The 18,273-nt window shown below is 41.3% G+C and overlaps 2 protein-coding genes across 3 annotated transcripts in view; one reads left to right on the top strand and one right to left on the bottom strand.

The window, feature by feature from the left end:
- Positions 1-1,229: 1,229 nt before the first annotated feature.
- LOC149312050 (uncharacterized) lies at positions 1,230-15,287 on the bottom strand. Of its 2 annotated transcripts, XM_089523841.1 has the most exons (5): positions 14,568-15,287; positions 10,825-11,028; positions 10,407-10,563; positions 6,033-6,215; positions 1,230-1,624 (listed from the first exon to the last, which is right to left on the bottom strand). In XM_089523841.1, the coding sequence occupies exons 1-5, from the start codon at positions 14,743-14,745 to the stop codon at positions 1,387-1,389; spliced, it is 960 nt and encodes a 319-aa protein (XP_089379967.1). In that variant the 5' UTR covers positions 14,746-15,287; the 3' UTR covers positions 1,230-1,386. The 2 variants fall into 2 exon arrangements, with proteins under 2 accessions (XP_089379967.1, XP_089379968.1); XM_089523842.1 differs by lacking the exon at positions 6,033-6,215.
- An 84-nt stretch (positions 15,288-15,371) lies between these two features.
- LOC149312047 (solute carrier family 23 member 1-like) overlaps positions 15,372-18,273 on the top strand; it is a 67,679-nt gene continuing 64,777 nt past the window's right edge. Inside the window, exon 1 of the mRNA XM_089526781.1 lies at positions 15,372-15,411. The gene's annotated coding sequence lies outside the window, so the exon portion shown is untranslated. The remainder of the gene's footprint in view (positions 15,412-18,273) is intronic.

Here is an 18,273-nt window from a genome sequence, read left to right as displayed (position 1 = left end):
ATTTGAATTACATGGACAGGCAGTGCCATGATAGAATCAAAGTGTTGGAAGAGACCACAAGGGCCATCCAGTCCAGCCCCATTTTGCCATGCAGGAACTCTCAAGCAAAGCATACCCGACAGATGACCATCCAGCCTCTGTTTAAAGACCTCCAAGGAAAGAGACTCCATCACTCTCCAAGGGAGTTTGTTCCACTGTCGAACAGCCCTTACTGTCAGGAAGTTCCTCCTATTATTTTGGTGGAATCTCTTTTCCTGTAGTTTGCATCCATTGTTCCGAGTCCTGTTCTCTGGAGTAGCAGAAAACAAGCTTGCTCCCTCCTCAATATGGCATCCCTTCAAATAACTACTGGGTGTTTCCATATCAAACCTAGCAACCAAGTTATTTGTGTGTGGACTGAAAACTATTTCATGTAAAGACAAACCTTACAAAAGAAGAGTTCTCATACATTAAAGTGTGTGTTACAGAGGGGAAAAAATTATTTCTGCCCTGGTGAATGCAGTTTCTTGTAACACCCCATGCCTCTAACTGCTTTTCTTAGTTTTAGTGGGGAGAAAGGCAGAAGATAAAAAAGCTTCATCATAGTTTCAAAGAGAATACTCCTCCAATGTGATGATGGTGATTCTGAGTGATGCAGTTACTAACACAAAATGAGTAAGAATTCTCCAAACTCCTAGGAGAGGTCTTGTATGAACATCAGTGCCTGGCAAGACCTGTGGGCTAACATAATATAAATGACCATGGTTGGCCAGTACCCCCGGAAACTAGTATCTGTTTTTAGAAAATGGTGAGACTTTTTATTGTGGCTAGTTCCAAATCTGAAGTTGGTAGAGGCTATGCTAGAATTTGGAGACAGCTTGGAAAACAAGTGTGTCTTCTCATAGCCCATAGTTAAATTATGGAATCCACTGTTTCAAGATATAGTGATACCCACCAACATGACTAGATTAAAAAGATGATTAGAGAAACTCTTGGAAGTTTCCTCTATCCATAGCCGCTGCTCAGTATGCCTCTGCATACCAATTACGAAGGAACACAAACAGGAGGGTGCTATTGCCATAAGCATCTGCTTGGCCACTGAGAGAACAGGCTGCTGGACTAGATACATCTATGGCTCTTCTCGTGTTCTTAGTTTGTGTTTGTTGTATAGTCTGGATTCACCAATATATATAAAATAAGCCATTCATGTTGCTAGCATTAGAAAATTCTTTAGACACCCCAAAAAAAAAAAATTACTATCAGAAAGTGTATTCTGCCAGGGTACAATCTAGGAGACTACCACATTTCTGTATTTGCACCAGCACTGAGTATGCTGCCTTGTCTTGTAATATCTGAAAACATTATTTCTAACAAACCAAGTGATATACGATTCCAAACTGAAGACGCTCAGTGCTTATTCAGATGGCCAAGTCCTTCATATCTCCTATAATAAACAGAAGGTAAGTCCTGGGGGAGATTGGGGTAGCAAGGGTTCACATTCAAGGGAACATCTCCTGGTCTCTGAGGCAAATGAACAAACATAGAGGCTGATGGAACGATGCCTGGCTTCAAGACAACTTGCGGGAAGATGTGGATTTCAGAGCATAAGCTTTGTGGAGCCCATTTCTGCAGATTTTCCTGACTCCTGTTAGAAATCAAGCACAAGAAAAGAAATGGAGTGACACAGAGAAACTAAATAGCTGTTTGATTAATTTAGGACAACACTGTACCTGTTAACAGTGCCAACCGTGCATTGATAGCGCTATGAATTCTGGCCACTTCAGAAGACCAGTTTGTAACAGCATTTGTCATGTGCTTAGCTAGGCACTATGATTGCTGCATAAATTTGTGGGGAGAGGTATGTGAATCATCTGCTGGTTCACTCCTACATTATACTACTCAACCCCTTTGATTCAGCAAATATAAAGAGGACCATAAATTGTGTTCTTCTAGGCAGTGGCTTTTCTAGCTACAGTAAATCAAAATACAATGCAGTGTGTCATAGTTCAAGTGTCAGGCATTTCAAGATACTTTGAATTTGTCATGCCAAGATCCTGACTATGCAAGACCTGAGCAGCCCCTTTTTGGCTACCTGCTTAAAACATCCCTTTTTGATATTTATTTGATATCAAGAAATGAAGAGGTGACAGGGCTAAATTGTGGGGAAACAGAACATAACACCTTATTTGATAACTATAGTGCTCTTTTCATTTGATACTATAGAAGAATTGAAACCTTCTGGTGTAGTGTATTGATCAGCCCCTTTCCCATAAACTAGCTGATCAGGATTGATCCCATAAGGCTTCCCATATGTGGCAAAAGGGCACAATTCACTTTTATGACAAGGCACATAGGGAACAGGCACCTTGGATGCTTGTAGGAGCAGAATTATTTTGGAAACAAAAGGCATGCACTTTCCTTAACAGTCTATAAAAGAAAAAAATGTGCATTTTTGCCATTCCTCCCCAAAGTTTGATAGAAGGATTATGGGAGGGAGCACAAAAGCAAGTGAAGGGCTGTAGCCCACCTGTTTCTGATCTCTTCCAAAAGTTTCCTGGTAATTTATAGCAGGCAATCTTAACTTATGTGGACCTTAGCCCACGAATACATGGATCTGATGAAGTGGACTGGAGTAAGCAAAAGATTACGGTGAATAAAACTTGCTAGTCTCTAATGTACCACAAGTTTCTGCTGCATCAGACAAACACAATTACATCCCCCTCCCCTGGAATTTTTGTGTTAATACTGTAGCTGTATTATAGCAAGACTACATAGTAAATGTAAGCACCATTGAATTCTCTCTCTCTCTCTCCTTTAATAGATGGAACATTTTAATAAAGTAAGGATCAGAGATTGCTTCTATTGCAAAATAGAAGTACCCGAGCTTTTTACAATATTATTTGAGGACCATTGTAACTTAGTAGGCTTCAGGACATGTGCACACATGTTTTAGTAGAAAGCTGATATACTTCAGCACATCATGTGGGCAAAAACAAGACAAAAGACTCCTATGATTATTACATATTCCTATGCAATAATTTTATGTATGTACATAGTTGGTGAGAAATTATACATGTGTGATTTTCACCAGTTCATCCATCCTTGTATCTACCAAAGCCAACTTCCACAATAGTCCAGAGTGTCTCCCCAACTTTCTGGAGCAAATTGTCAGGGGGCTCTTAGATGAGACAATATTGGTATAAGTGATGTCTTTCTACATTCCACCAGCACATGTGTTTTTCAAGATCGGTAGCCTCCTACAGGTTCATCTTTGCGTGATTCTTCTTCAAATGAAACTTTCATGCTTTCATCTCCTTCATATAGTTTTTCTGTGAAGGGAGTGGAAGCTGCCCTCAAAGAACTTGGGAGACATAAATCTCCAGGAACAGATGGCATACCAATAGAATTGCTTCAGTCTACAGAGATAGAATCTACACTAGTTCTAACTAAAATCTATCAAAAAATATGGAGGACAAAAGAATTGCCCATAGATTGGAAATATTCAATATATGTTCCAGCCCTCAAGAAAGGGGACACCAGGATTTGTAGTAACTACAGTGCTACCACTTTAATTTCCCATCCAAGCAAAATGATTCTCAATAGTCTGCAACAAAGATTTTTACCATGTATGGAACAAGAAATGCCGGATTTTCAAGCTGGGTTCAGGAAAAGAAGAAGCACTAGGGATCATATAGCAGACATACATTTGATAATGGAACACACCAAATAATTTCAAAAGAACATCAGCCTATGTTTCATAGATTATAGCAAACCCTTTGAGTGTATAGATCATGGAAAGCTATGGGTTGCTCTTGAAGATATAGCTGTGCCACAACATTTGATTGTCTTGCTTAGTAACCTGTACTCAGGACAAGAGGCTAGTGTTGGGACAGAATACAGAGAAATGGAATGGTTTCTGTTTGGCAAGGGGTTCAAGCAAGGCTGCATTTTGTCATCCTATTTGTTTAATTTGTATGCTAAAAATATAATAAACAAAGGAGGATTAGACTCGGAGGAAGGGGGCATGAAAATAGGGGGAAGGAACATCAATAATTTAAGATATGCAGATGACACCATGCTACTAACTGAAAATAGCAAAAACCTGGAAGGTTTACTGAAGTAAGTCAAGAAAGAAAATGCACAAGCAGCTTTTACAGCTGAACATTAAGAAAACAAAAATAATGGTCACAGATGATTTACATAACTTTAGAGCAGATGATGAAGACATTGAAATAGTTCAAGTTTCTCATACCTTGGTTCAATGTAATCAGAATGGAGGCTACAGCCAGAAAATCAGAAGAAGATTAGGACTTGGAAGGGCAGCTATGAAGTAACCAGACAAGATCCTGAAGTATAAAGATATATCATACTAAAGTTAGGATTGTCCATGCAATTGTATTTCCAATTTCTATGTATGGTTGTGAAAGGTGGACAGTGAAGAAAGTTGCTAGGAAGAAAATCATTTAATTTGAAATGTGGTGATAGAGCAGAGTTTTACAGAAACCGTGGACTGCTAAAAAGACATCAAATGGGCCCTGAAGCAAATAAGAACTAACCTATCTATAGAAGCCAAGATGGTTACACTGAGACTGTAGTACTTTGGCCATATCATGAGAAAACAGAGCTCATTAGAAAAGACAATAATGCTTGGCAAGGAAGGCATCAGGAAAAGAGGAAGACCCTATTCCAGAAAGATTTAAGGAAGCTGAAGCCCTGTATCTGCAAGACCTGAGTAGAATGGCAGATGATAGGGTGACTTGGAGATCTCTCATTCATAGGGTCGCCATAAATCAAAGTCAGCTTGACAGCAGTTAACAACAAAACCTCCTAGAGATGGAAGGAACCCTTTCGTTTGCAGAAGTGAGTGGATTGTTTTGAAGATCAATGATCATCAACTTTTCTATCTACTGATAATTGATTTTAATGCTTTTATTGGTTTTTACGTGGCAATTTTAACAATTTTTTTTAAAGGGATGTTGCTGTTAAGAAAGGCTGTTAGTCAACTTGAGCAGAAGAGATTTAACAGCTGAATATGCTGTCCAAATGCTGTCCAAAACTAAAAGAGCATTAAAGACCAATCTCTTCCTGCAGGTTTATCCAGATATTTTTAAACTGATGTGTGTTTTAACTGATGTCTTTTTAATTGACATTGTTTGTTAATTGTTGTTCTTCCCTGCCTCAATTTTAGATTGTACGCCGTAGGCAGGTTTTATCTATATTATGGTATGACTTTGTAAAGTGCCGTGTAAAACTTATGATGCTATATAAATAAACTTTAATCATAATCATCATCATCGAACCGTGAGGAGAATAAGAAATTGTTGTTGTTGTTATTATGTATCACACATACATTAGAGCATTTTAAAATAAAATTGTATAATCATTCTTAGCAATAAACCTTCTCATAGAAAAACTGAGGCAAGCATTGAACAAAAAATGAGAATACTTCCTATGAAAATTCAGAACTTTTTCATATGGTTGCTTTCTGATTTATCAAATGATAATCTCTAAAATGAAAACTGTCCACAATTGTTTCATTATTTTAAGCTACCACCTTTTACAGTTTGGAGCCAGGTGATAAAATACAAATATGAAAAGAATCTGAAACCCAATTATTTGAGTTTTGAAATGTGGGAAAAATCAGCCAGAGGAGAAAACATGGTGCCAGGCCTTTGGGACCTAAAGCTTAGGCACCAAGCTATTTGATCAGGTTTATTAGAGACTGAAATTGTGGATGTTTGAGAGTAATGAGCAAGAAAAGGAGTCTGATACTCACATAATGCAAAGGTGTGTGTGTGTGTGTGTGTGTGTGTGTATGTGTGTGTGTTTTAAAGGATTGTAATGTTTTATGTTGGATAAAAGAAATAATGGTATTTGGACAGCTTTCAGAATGTCACAAATACCAGGTATTTGTATGGGGACACCATGTAGGGGGGAAGGAAACCTTTTTCTCCCCAGATATTTTGGACAACAACTCCCATAGTACTTTACCACTCAAACCTGTGTGTCTAGGGGAACTTTCCAATTCTGGAACACAGCATATTGTCCAGTACCTTTGGAGTCCCTGGTTATTGTATCCTGCCAATGCCCCTGGATGTGCACAACTGTAGAGAGCAGAGGTGCGATAGTGAAGCCTACGATTGTGCTTCATTTTCCCAAAGTGACGCCTGTTCTTTCCAGTCTCCTGCTTTATGGAACTGGATCTTCCAAGCTTGAATCTCCTCCTTGGTGATTGCCTAGAAGATGAGAAAATGCACTGAGTTTGTTCTAGCAATAACAGTGCTCTGTCAAGACCTTAAATTTGAAGTAGGGAAATGCATTTTCAGTGTGTATGTTTCTGTGTGTGTGGTGGCCATTTCGGGTTCTCAATCCTTCCTTCAGTTGGATGATATCAAGACTGTCATAGAATGGTTCCTCTTGTTAAGATGCTGGTTCTAGAGGACAAAACAACTGAAACAACCCTTTATCCCTTTCTTAATTTGTGTAATAGGGAGTACATTGCAGGATATATTTCTTCAGTTCATGCCATAAAGCTTGACCAAAAATGCTTGTGTTGTCTGAAGGTCCTGCTTTTCTAACAGCCATTTCTCATCTTCCAGTGAGATGAGATCTTCATCTCAATACACTTTTGAATATTTTGGCCATAAGGTATTGTTGTTACTGTGTGCCTTCAAGTTGTTTTCTACTTACTGTGACTTTATGCCAAACCTATCACAGGGTTTTCTTGGCAAGATTTGTTGAGAGGGACTTTGCCTTCCTCTGAGACTGAGAGTGTAACTTGCCCAGGGTCACCCAGTGTGTTTCCAAGAGATTCAGATTGTTCATAGTAAAGCACAAAAGTGGTCTTTCAGTCGCCTTTGTTTCTATACAAAATCTGGCAGTTTTAGCATACATCAATCCTTGGCTTTTGCATGATGGATGTTGCATTATCTTTTCCTTTTTTTTTTTTACTCTGCATCTCTGCGTGTGCGTGTTTGTATGTGCATAACTTTTTTGACACTTTAATCTCCTTGTGCAGTGGAGAATAGGTTGCCTTGATGAGAAGTTTTCCAGTTTGATCCCTTAGCCTGCAGATGGCAGCAATAGCTTAGCAACATGCTTGGTAATTTATGAGCACTATGATGTATTAACATGACAGAAAGAAAAAAGAGAGAGACGGAAATGTGCTCATGGTGGGACATATTGCAGTATGAATGCTACAACCAAATATAATACAAAAATCACAATTTTGTATGTGATTGGTACTGCTGTACTGCTACACAACCCTGTCTTTGTGAAAGTGATAAAATACTTTAAAAAACCTTTGTGAACACTTCATTTTATTTGAATCTCTTATACCATAGGCTCAGCTGACAGAAAATCCTTCATTTTATTATAGGCCATGCTATAATTCATTACAGTACTTCATTATAGGTCATGCTATGAACAGATGACAGGGAAGAACAGAGGCATAATATGGATGCAATGTCAGGGTTTAATAAAAAGGTTAAGTTTGCTGTAAAGTCTTCTGTCAAGTTACTACATCATGGTGCTCATGCTATATTTTTATGGACAAAAAGACTACAGGAACTATAGGGCCAGAGCATTAATTTCCCATGCAAGCAAAATTATGCTGAAAATTCTCCAGCATAGACTCATCCATGGAGAGAAAAATCCCAGATGTCCAAGTGGTGCTCAGGAAAGGAAGAGGCACTAGGGACCACATTGCTAGCATACAATGGCTAATGGATCATACAAAGGAATTCCAAAGAAAAAATCAGCATGTGCTTTATAGACTACAGCCAAACATTTGACTGCATAGATCAGCCATCTGTCAGGGATGCTTTGATTGAGAGTTCCTGCATGGCAAGGGTTGGACTGGATGGCTCTTGTGGTCTCTTCCAACTCTATGTTTCTATAATTCTATGATCACAAAAAGCATGGATGGCTCTTAAGGTCATAGGAATACCATCACATTTGATAGCCCTGATGTCTATCTGTACTTAGGACAAGAGGCTACTGTTAGAACAGAATATGGAGAAACAGAGTTGGAACAATTACTAAGGAAAGTCAAGGAAGAAAGTTCAAAGGCAGGCTTAGTGCTGAACATAAAGAAGACAAAAATAATGACCATGGAGGAATTACATAAATTCAGCCTAAGATAATGAGAGTTCCTGTACCTAGGATCAAACATTGATCTGAATGATGATGACAGAAGAAATCAGAAGAAGACTGGGAATGGCAAGGGCAACTATGAAAGAACTTGAAAAGATCCTAAAGTGCAAAGATGTAACACTGAATACTAAAGTTAAGATTGTCCAAGCCATTGTATTCCCCATCACTATGTACAGGTGTGAGAACGAGACAGTAAAGAAAGCAGATAGAAAGAAAATCAACTCATTTGAGATTTGGTGCTGGATAAGAGTGCTGAGGATACCATGGACAGCTAAAGACAAACAAACAGGCCCTAGAAAAGATCAAGCCTGAACTCTCCCTGGAAGCCAAGATGACTAAATTAAGGTTCTCATACTTTGAACACATCATGAGAAGGGAAGGCTCATTAGAAAAGGCAATGGTGCTACAAAAAGTGGAAGGCAGCAGAAAGAGAAGAAAATTGCAATCCAGGTGGCTAGATTCAGTCAGGGAGGTCACGGGCCAGAGCCTGCAGGTCCTACGTAAGCAAAGAGGTAGAGGACAGGGGATCTTGGAGATGTCTCATCCACAGGGATGCCATGAGTAGAAGTCAACTCAAGGGCAGATAACAACAACAGTATGAACAGATAAACACACCAAAGCAGCCAAGTTCTTACTTGTGAGCAAATACGCGTAGTAAATCTCACGGTACTGAATGGAATTTACTTACATGTTAGTGTATATAGAGAGCCAAGAACAATGCATTAAATTTGTGTACTAATTGTTTCGAGTTTGAGCATGGAGCTTCAGGTGCCATTGGACTACATTTCCCATAATCCTTCATCATGGGGACTGAGGGTGGTGGGTAATCTAGAGGACCACATCACTCTACCCCCATCCTAATTTGTGCATAAAATCCTCAAGCAGTAGAACAGCAATTTTGTGGATTACCTCTTTAAAACTGGCATCATCCTCTCAGTCTGCAGATGGGAGTTTTATTTCATACATATATCAGAACACTAAGTACTACTATGGAGATGCATGCTTGAAACAGTATTTTTGTGAACACTTATTGTGTTATGCATTTTACCAAATCATGCCTGATTTGTTGCCAGATGGGAATTTTGTTTTTCTTTTTCTGTTCAAGATCAAAGACATATAATCTCTTCTTGGAGGGGAGGTAAACCCTGCTTTTCCCTTTTCTCTGACCTGAAAGCAGTGTAGGAGTGGATTTGTGGCCCTTATAACTCTGACCAAACTGGCTTAATTTAATCTGTGGATGGGTAAATTAGCTCACTAAACTGGAAGAGTGAGTGAAATACTTAGAAGCACTTGGTTGTTCAACATCAGATTCCTGCGCCTCCCTTACAAGTCCCTGCCACAGATATTCCACTTACCTTTTTATGTGTTGTTCAAATAACACCTGACCTGTTTACTTATGGACAATGACCATTTCTGTATTAGTATCCATCCATGTGTCAGACACCAAATACTGCTGCATTGGTCAGTGCCCATAGAATCCTGTAAACCCAGCCATGTTCACATAATGCATATGTAAAAGGTTTTTCCCCCCCATCACACAGCTTGTATATGCAGAATTTTCCTGCTGGGCACTGTAGATGGAGTGGGGTGGAGAACAAACAGACTTTCCTTCTTAAGGCTTAAAACCCCAAAATCCGGCTTACTGCTGCCACTTCGGTTTTTGAGTGAAGAAATACGTACACCTACGTATTTCAGAAGCTCTTGGGAGAACTCCAAGATCCCAGGAACTTACAGCCCCATGTATGCTAGCTTGAAGTTGCCTGGAATTTACCTTGAGTGAGGCTATTGAAATCTCAACCTCCACCTCTGCAGAGAAGCCTAGCATAAAGAAACTCTTTAGAGATCTTGCAAATGGGACTTCTCCACAGGTATTTGCCATTAGAGACTCGTTGTCCCTAAAGGTGGCACGGCTGCATTTACACACCAGCACTAGTGCACAGTTATGTACACGCGCCACCATTGGGGACAATGCGGGCTTGTCGTACGTAGATGGTTGAATCTGTGGATGGCAAGGCCATAGATACTGAGGGCCAACTGTACACACACACACTTTGTAACTATACTGTCTCGTAAGATGATTGTGTAGTATATGTAGATGTTTTACAGGGCTCTCATAGAAACATAATATATAGACAGGCTAGAGAGACAGGGCTGATCAAAACAAAATCCTCAACAAACTGCTACTTTCTAAATATTGACCAAACACTTTTTTTGTTCAATATGATTTGTTATAGTTCATTATATAGTTATAGATTGAATCAAAATTTACTTACTCCTCACAGGTTTCACTCCTTTGTGCGTTTCCCCTCAGCATTCTGTCTCGCAAGCAACAAACAGCAAATGATATTGACATGGCAACAATTATGATTCCACTGATGAGAGAGGCTATGACTGCCACCCGAAAACCCTTGTCCAGGGGTCTTGGGATCACTAAAGCAAAACAAATTAAAAAAAATTTACATGCCTGTTACAAGTCACACATTACCAGGAGTATCTCTGGTGGCTTGGGATGTTCCAGTCAGTAGCACACACCATTTATTTTGATCAGCAAGTTTATAATTTTCATTATTGCAGTGAGAATGTTTGAAAAGATACAGGACAGCTTGACCCACATTTGATGTGGGATACTCTCTGTTTTTACAAAATTCAAGAATTCAGAAATAATTTTAAGCCAGTTCATGCCCAGCTTACCTTCACAGTGTGGTGGGGAATGACTCCAGTAAGAGATGCTTCCTTTAAGCAAACAGGTCAGCCTTCCATTTCCCACAAGTTGATATCCCTCTGTACACCAGTATGTGATAACAGAACCCAAGGAGCTTCCAGATCCTTCTTCAACATAGTAGAACCCATAGCTTGGAGGAAGGAGCAACGTGCATTGAGCTGCCACAGATGACACTAAAATAAGTGCAAGCTAATTGGGGCTATACACAGATCTTTAGCAAACAGTGACATTGGCAATGCTGGTCTTCTATGACTTTGAATTTTTATTTGTATCTATTTGTAATTGGGGGGGGGGGTGTTGGGCTACATAAAGTAATTTTTACTGGTGTGAGAGCTACTCCACGCTACTGAGGGCTTTACAGGGAGATTGCACAAATTTATGGAGGATAAAGCCATCGATAGATACATGTTTTCTGTTTTCTACCTCCCAAAAAGTAGTTATTGCAGATGGAAAGTCAGTTGGAAAGGGCTTTTGCCTTCCTGTCCTGCAGTGGAGTATGGTGGTGTCTCCTTCTTTGAAGGTTTTTAAACAGAGGCTGGATGGCCATCTGTCAGGGGTGCTTTGATTCTGTGTTCCTGCATAGCAGGAGGTTGGCTTGGATGGCCTTTGAGGTCTCTTCCAACTGTATGATTTATGAAATTTTGAAATTTGAAATTTGTTATTGTAAGCCACCCAGAGATCTTAAGCTATAGAGTGGGATACAAATACTTAAATAAAATTGGCCACCATGGGGAAGCAAGGTAGTAGGCTAGATAGGTCTTTAGTTTGATTCTGCAATGTGGTTTTTGTGCTTTATTGCAGACATGCAGAAAATGCTGAGGGGCAAGGAAGTGATGGTATGTGTGTGATCTGAATTTCCCTGTATAGACCAGTGGCATTTCTAGTGTTGGTGTGACTTGGTGTAGATGCCGGAGGCCAGCCAAGACACTGGGGATGCAGGGGCCAGGCACGCATGAACTCTCCCCTCTTTCTCCAATGCCCTGGCTTGCTCCGGTAGTCACACATGTTGTTAATCATAGGCAACTGAAATGCAAAAGTAGGAAACAGAACAGAATGAAAGACTGGAGGAAAATTTGGCCTGGGATCAAAAAATGAAGCAGGAGAGCGAATTTTGACTGAATTTTGTGAGGCCAGCAGTTTGTTCATTGTAAACATATTCTTCAAGCAACCAAAAAAGTGACTGTATACATGGACATCACCTCATGGCCAACATAGAAATCACATACACTATATAATTGGAAGCAGAAGATGGAGGAGCGACATTTCCCTCTCAACAAATAAGACCAGGAGCAAATTGTGACACAGGCGGGTTACAGACCGCCTATTTGGGGCGGACTGTACCTGCCCCTTTCCCCAGTGTATTGGGGCCTCAGCGGCCAGAACGGCAGCCACTGAGGCCCCGATCCACCGCTTTCCAGGCTGCGGGGAAGCGGCAAAATGCCGCTTCCCCGCAGCCTGAAAAGGGGTGTCCTTGGGGCTTGAAGCCCCAAGGACACCCCGCGGCGGCGGGAAGGGGGAGAAAGGGGTGGCTTGGCCCCTTTCTCCCTTGCTTCGCTGGGCGCAGCCGTCTGAAGGCTGCGCCCAGCAAAGCAAAGCGGTGCCGCAAACCAGGAAGCAGCTCCGAAACGGAGCTCCTTCCTGGTTCGCGCTAAGGGCACCCTAGGCGCCCTGGCGCGGAGCAAGGACGTCACGTCCGCGCCGCCCCGCATAGAGGCGGCGCGGCCGTGACGTCCTCATGGCAGCGGCCGTCTGGAACGACCGCCGTCATTTTTTACACGCAGAGCGCATATTAGGGTTAGGGAGGTGCGGAAGCACCGCACCTCCCTAACCCTAGTACGCGCTCTGCACGTACTTTCATGGTGGTGTGTAACCCGCCACAGAGCACAAACTGCTAATGTCAAAAATAAGAGTAAAGCTAAAGAAAAATACCAAACTAACCATTGTGCTAAAATAAAACCTGAAGAACATCCCTGTAGAATTTAAAGATAATATAAAAAAATAGATTTGTATTATTAAGACTAATTGATTGGGAGCCAAGAAAACTTTGGACTGAAGCCAGGGACACTGCCAGGAAGGACTGCAAAAAGACACTATCTACAGCCAGATACAAAGAAAAACCTCAGCAGATGATCAATGAAACACTTCAAGTAGTTAAGGATAGACAAGAAACAAAAGGTGACAGAAGTTCAGAAGCCTGGATGTGACTGTTCAATGCCTAGTGGCAAAGTACAAGGAGAAATCAAGAAAGCCACGGTCCTAAGACTGCAAGCCCCTGTTGATGGTAGGATGACTTGGATTTCTCTCATTCATGGGGTCACCATAAGTTGAAGTCAACTTGATGGCAGTTAACAAGAACAATGAAAGGATTTAAATCTATGTTCTACTGTAATGGAAAAAAGGATATATCCCGAGAGTGTGATAAGTAATTTCTTTACACTGGGTGCCTCTGAAGTGAAATGCTTCTATTTATCAAATTTTATCAACCATAATTCAGCAACATGAAGACACATTTCACATTACAAATGATTTTGGGTCAAAATAATTGCAACCTAGTCACTTTAGACTGGATGCTGTTCCACAAAGACTCTTATAAATGTGGACAATCTTTTTATTACTTCTTCCTCAACTATCTCTGTGCCTGCTGATGTGTAGCTTGTCACGCAATTCTGTATTCGTTGTTATGTATATGTATAAGGGCCTTCAAGTCATCTGTCAATTTATAGTGAACCGAACATTTTCATAGGTTTTCTTAGGCAAGGAATACTCAGAGATAGTTTATCAATTCTTTCGTCCAAAATAAAGCTAACACCTAGTTACAACTGAAAAATTCTTCAATGTTTTGCAGGAATAACCAGAAATGAGAGTCTTAAAAGCCCCCTGAGGATGGTTAACTGCAATGGCTGATCCAGTGCTGCAAGTGCCCACTAAAGACCAGAGTTTGGAAAAGTTACACTTGGGGACTGAAACTTCCAGAATCCCCCCAAAAGTAACATTTCCAAACTCTGATCAAGCACCGCTTTATCCTCATTGAGATTTATTTCCAGTTTCATGGTTTAGGTTTGAGGAGTGGGCAGAATTAAAACCTGCTTGGGAAAGAATTTGCAGGGAACAGCATGTGAGCAGGGGAACATCCAGCTCCCTGCTCTCTAACCCAGTTCTCCCCTGCTATCTTTCCATCATACTTATAAAGAAGAGAAATCAGATTTGGTACATCATGTGTTTGTTATAAGAAACTGATAGGGAATCCTGGGAACTGTAGTTTAAAACTCAATTTTAAGAAAATATTGTAATACATTCGGAAGTAGATTTGTACTATATTCACAAAAAGGCACACAATCATTGTTGCTACTTCCTCCTTCAAAATTCATATTCATTTATGTGCATTAATGCATATGCACTAGTGTGTGCGTGTGTACACACACAGACACACACATACAGAGCGCCACTTATTAAGCATGTATAGAAAAATCCCAATCTTTTGAATTCTTCCAAGCTCAAAAATCAAGTTTAAATGTCAGAAGTGAATATGTTGAATTTTTACTGTTCATATCATAATAATTAACAATGTGTAAGGGTCACCTAAGGAATGACCTCGTATTTACTCCCAGAGCTATGCCATGAACATAGCAGGTGTGCATATCAGACAACAAGACGTGGGCTTTGGCTGCAGACCTGCTAATGGGGGGCAAAAACAGAGACACACAGAGAATACCTGAAAGATTGGCCTGTGGAGCAGTCCCATTTGCAGCATCTCTAAAGAGTTTCTTTATGCTAGTCTCCTCTGCAGGGATGGTAGTTGAGGTTTCAATAGCTTCACTCAAGGTAAATTCCAGGCAACTCCAAGCCAGCAGACATAGGGCTGTATGTTCCTGAGATCTTGGTTTCTTCATATCTTGAGGCTTTGCTGGGGCATCCTGGAGTTCTCCCAAGAGCTTCTAAAGTATGTAGGTGTACTTTCCCTTTCTTCACTCAAAAGCCGAAGTGGCAACAGTAAGCTGGATTTGGGGGGTTTAAGCCTTAAGAAGGAAAGCCTGCTTGTTCTCCAAAGACCAACTACCATTTCACAGACCAATTCTTACAAGGCTGAATGAACTCACTTTTTGCTCCAAAAGTTATTTTTGACTCTCTTTGCTCTCTTCATCAACAAACAAACCTAAATACAGCTTGCATACCTCTATACAGTTCCACACCATAGAAAAACCTAAGGTTATAAAACTAAAAATGAGCACTGTGAGAATATGGAGGCTATTTGGAGATCTCTCGTACAGTTATACTTGCTAAATAGTGCTGGCACTTGTATTCAAGGTAAGTCATAGCTCCCTCTAGATAAGGAGTGTTAATATTATAAATGTAATTAACTCCCTCTGGATTGTGGAACAACTGATTTATATCTTTTCTCCCTGGCTTTACAAAAAAGCCAATGCTGAGGAGATCCTCTTCTAATAAATGGCCTGATTGCTATCTTGACTACTTTTGCTGCTTTTTATAGCTGTGTCTACACTACGTTGGCAAGCAGATTTGTCACAAGGCATTAGAGCTGATTGGAAGCCAGTCAGGTGAATAAACTGTTATATTGTTTTTTAGACCCAGAGGTTTTAAAAATTTATGATACTTATGGCTATTCTTTTCTAGGCCAGAAAAAAATGCTGTGATCAGTAGGGAAAAGAGTAATTACTTTTTTATTTCTGTACACTATCTGAATTTTAATATGCCTTGATATGCTGCTAAAATCTGTGTGTTCAAGAGTTGCTGTTAACTGCTGTTAAGTCAACTTCAGCTCATAGTGACCTTATGAATGAGAGACCTCCATGTCGCCCTATCTTCAGTCGTCCTGTTCAAGTCTTGTAGACTCAGAGCCATGGCTTCCTTGACTGAATCTATCCATCTGGAATGTGGTCTTCCTTTTTTCTTGCTGCCTTCTACTTCACCAAGCATTATTGTCTCTTCTAGTGAGTCACGACTTTTCGTGATACGGCCAGAATACCACAGCCTCGGTTTTGCCATTATGGTTTCTAGGGAGAGTTCAAGGGCTCATTCCCACTAGGGAATGAATCAATTTCCTGATCGATTTATATGTGTGTCGTTCACACTGGGAACCATTTCAAATGTGACTGTGCTCAGCTGGAGTCACGTTAAAGTGAGACAAATTAAAAAAACACGCTTTCTTCAGACACTAGGGGTTTTTTTGGCAGGTTTTTTGTAAAAAATTGATTCAGAGGAGGGTTCTAACAGTGGGAATGATGAATTTGACTCGCATCGCACCCGGAGTTGAGGGTGGTGAGCTGGGCTCCCTTGGCCTCGTAAGCCCTCACCTGACAGAGCAGGGACTCTCTTTCGGGGATCTGGCTTTGGGGCCACTGTGGTCATGGAGGACAGTGGGCCAGAGGGAGTGATCCGGGTGTGGGACCTCTCTAGCTCAGCGGCCGCCTCGAAGAAATCAAGGCCACTCGGCTGGCTCAGTCTTGCCCACTCCTCCAGGGGTCTCTCCAGGCATGCATTCTCTTCCTGCCCCTTATCCCCACTCCCTCCATCTATCCCCACTGCCTTCCTCCTCCTTCTCTTCTTCCTTTCCCAATGTGATCTCTGGGGGCAAAGACTGCAACTCTCCAGCTCAGCTAGGAGAGCAGCAGCTTCCTACAGTTTCCAATGCTTAATTGATTGATTGCTGCAACTTAAAAAGACTCTCCAGGAGCCTTTATTATATATATGCATAATATAATAAATAATAAATAATAATAAATTTTATTTATATATCGTTTTTCCGCAGATCAAAGCGGTATACAAACAATTAAAAAACCATTAAAAACATTGCATAAAATAGATAAAATCCCATAATTATTGCATAATTAGCTCTCTCCTTCCTTCCTAGTTGTTGTGGCACCAGGACTGCTCTCCACTATGTTCTGTATCCTCTTTCTGCCTAGAAGCAAGTGAGCTAGATTAAATGTTCCCATCCCCCTAAGTACGTGGGAAATCCCTTCACCTTATCTGGGAACAGGCCAAACTTTAGCTAAGACTTCTGCCTAATTTTCCAAACAGGGACATTCTTTCTCTGTGAACAAATATATTGGTACTGACAAGCTGTGAGCAGCTGTGTTGGTACTTAATGCATAGTGCTAATTGACATCACCAGAGGACGTCCCTAAGGGCCCATTCAGACTTCCCCTTATCCCAGATCAGAAATCGATTCTTGCACATGAAGTTCATATTGGCTCCGAATCTCTCACAATCCATGTCAAGGCATGCCCAAGCGTTTCGTGTCAAATGCCACTGCAATCGGGGCAAAAGCCGTTTCTTTTGAAAAAACCCAGGTTCTGCTGAATATGAACTTGCCCCGGATCATGATCGGGGCAAGTCCAGGGCGGGATTTAGGTTAGAGGGAGGGCAGTGGGCAGAGCATTCCCTCCCCTTCATCAGAGAAGGAGGAGGAGGAAAGAGCCGAAGGAAGGATGGAAAAAGGGGGAATCTGACAGGAGGCAGGGTGACAGGAGGCAAAAAGGGGGAATCGGGGTGACATGAGGCAAAGGGTGACAGGAGGCAAAAAGGAGGAATCAGGGTGACTGACGAGGGCTGCAAAGGGCTGTGAGAGGGAGGGCAGGGGGGACTGGAGAAAGTGATGGAGGAGGAGGAGGATGAAGGAGCCGGGGGGGGGGGCGGGCGAGAGAAGGGAACCATGGAGGGCAGCATCGGGAGAAAGGATGCAGGGAAATCGGGCAGCAGAGCCAAGAGCAAGGAACCTTTCTCTCTCTTTTTATTTTTTATTTTTGACTGTCTATGCGCATGATTTTTTGGGTGACATAGAATGTGTGTGTGCTTGTGCTACTTTCATTTCCTCTTTCTCCTGGAACTTGAGCCTTTATTGTTGTTGTTGTTGTTGTTGTTGTTGTTGTTGTTATTTGTGTTATATGCAGATGCTACAATCAGAATGCCTGCGTTACATTTCCCTTTCATTTCCTCTTGCTCCTGGAACTTGAGAGCCATCATCATCATCATCATCATCATCATCATCATCATCATCATCTACTTTAGTTGGAACTGACAGGTCACTCTCTCTCAGCCTCAGTGGAAGGCAATGGCAAACCTCCTCTGAAGAGAATGTAAGCAGGACGAAGGGTCAATTCAGGTCAGGTCAGAGGGAGGGCACGAACAGAGCTCACACCAGGCACCTTCCTTAAAGGTAATAACCAACACCTTGTACTGGGCCTGGAAACTGATGGGCAGCCAGTGGAGTAATCTTAAGATCGGTGTTACATGGTCTCTTCTGGATGTACCAGAGACCAATCTGGCTGCCATGTTCTGAAATAATTGAAGTTTCCGGACCAAGCACGAAGGTAGCCCCATGTAGAGTGCATTGCAGAAATCAAGACGTGAGGTTACCAGTGCATATACTACGGTCTCAAGGTCCCTGACTTCTAGGA

The sequence above is a fragment of the Sceloporus occidentalis genome, unplaced genomic scaffold, assembly GCF_023333645.1.
Source record: "Sceloporus occidentalis isolate IW3139 unplaced genomic scaffold, rSceOcc1.0.p SCAF_5, whole genome shotgun sequence".
Classification (NCBI taxonomy): domain Eukaryota; kingdom Metazoa; phylum Chordata; class Lepidosauria; order Squamata; family Phrynosomatidae; genus Sceloporus; species Sceloporus occidentalis.
Note: the sequence above shows the minus strand (reverse complement) of the source record. Positions and strands in the feature narration are given on the sequence as shown.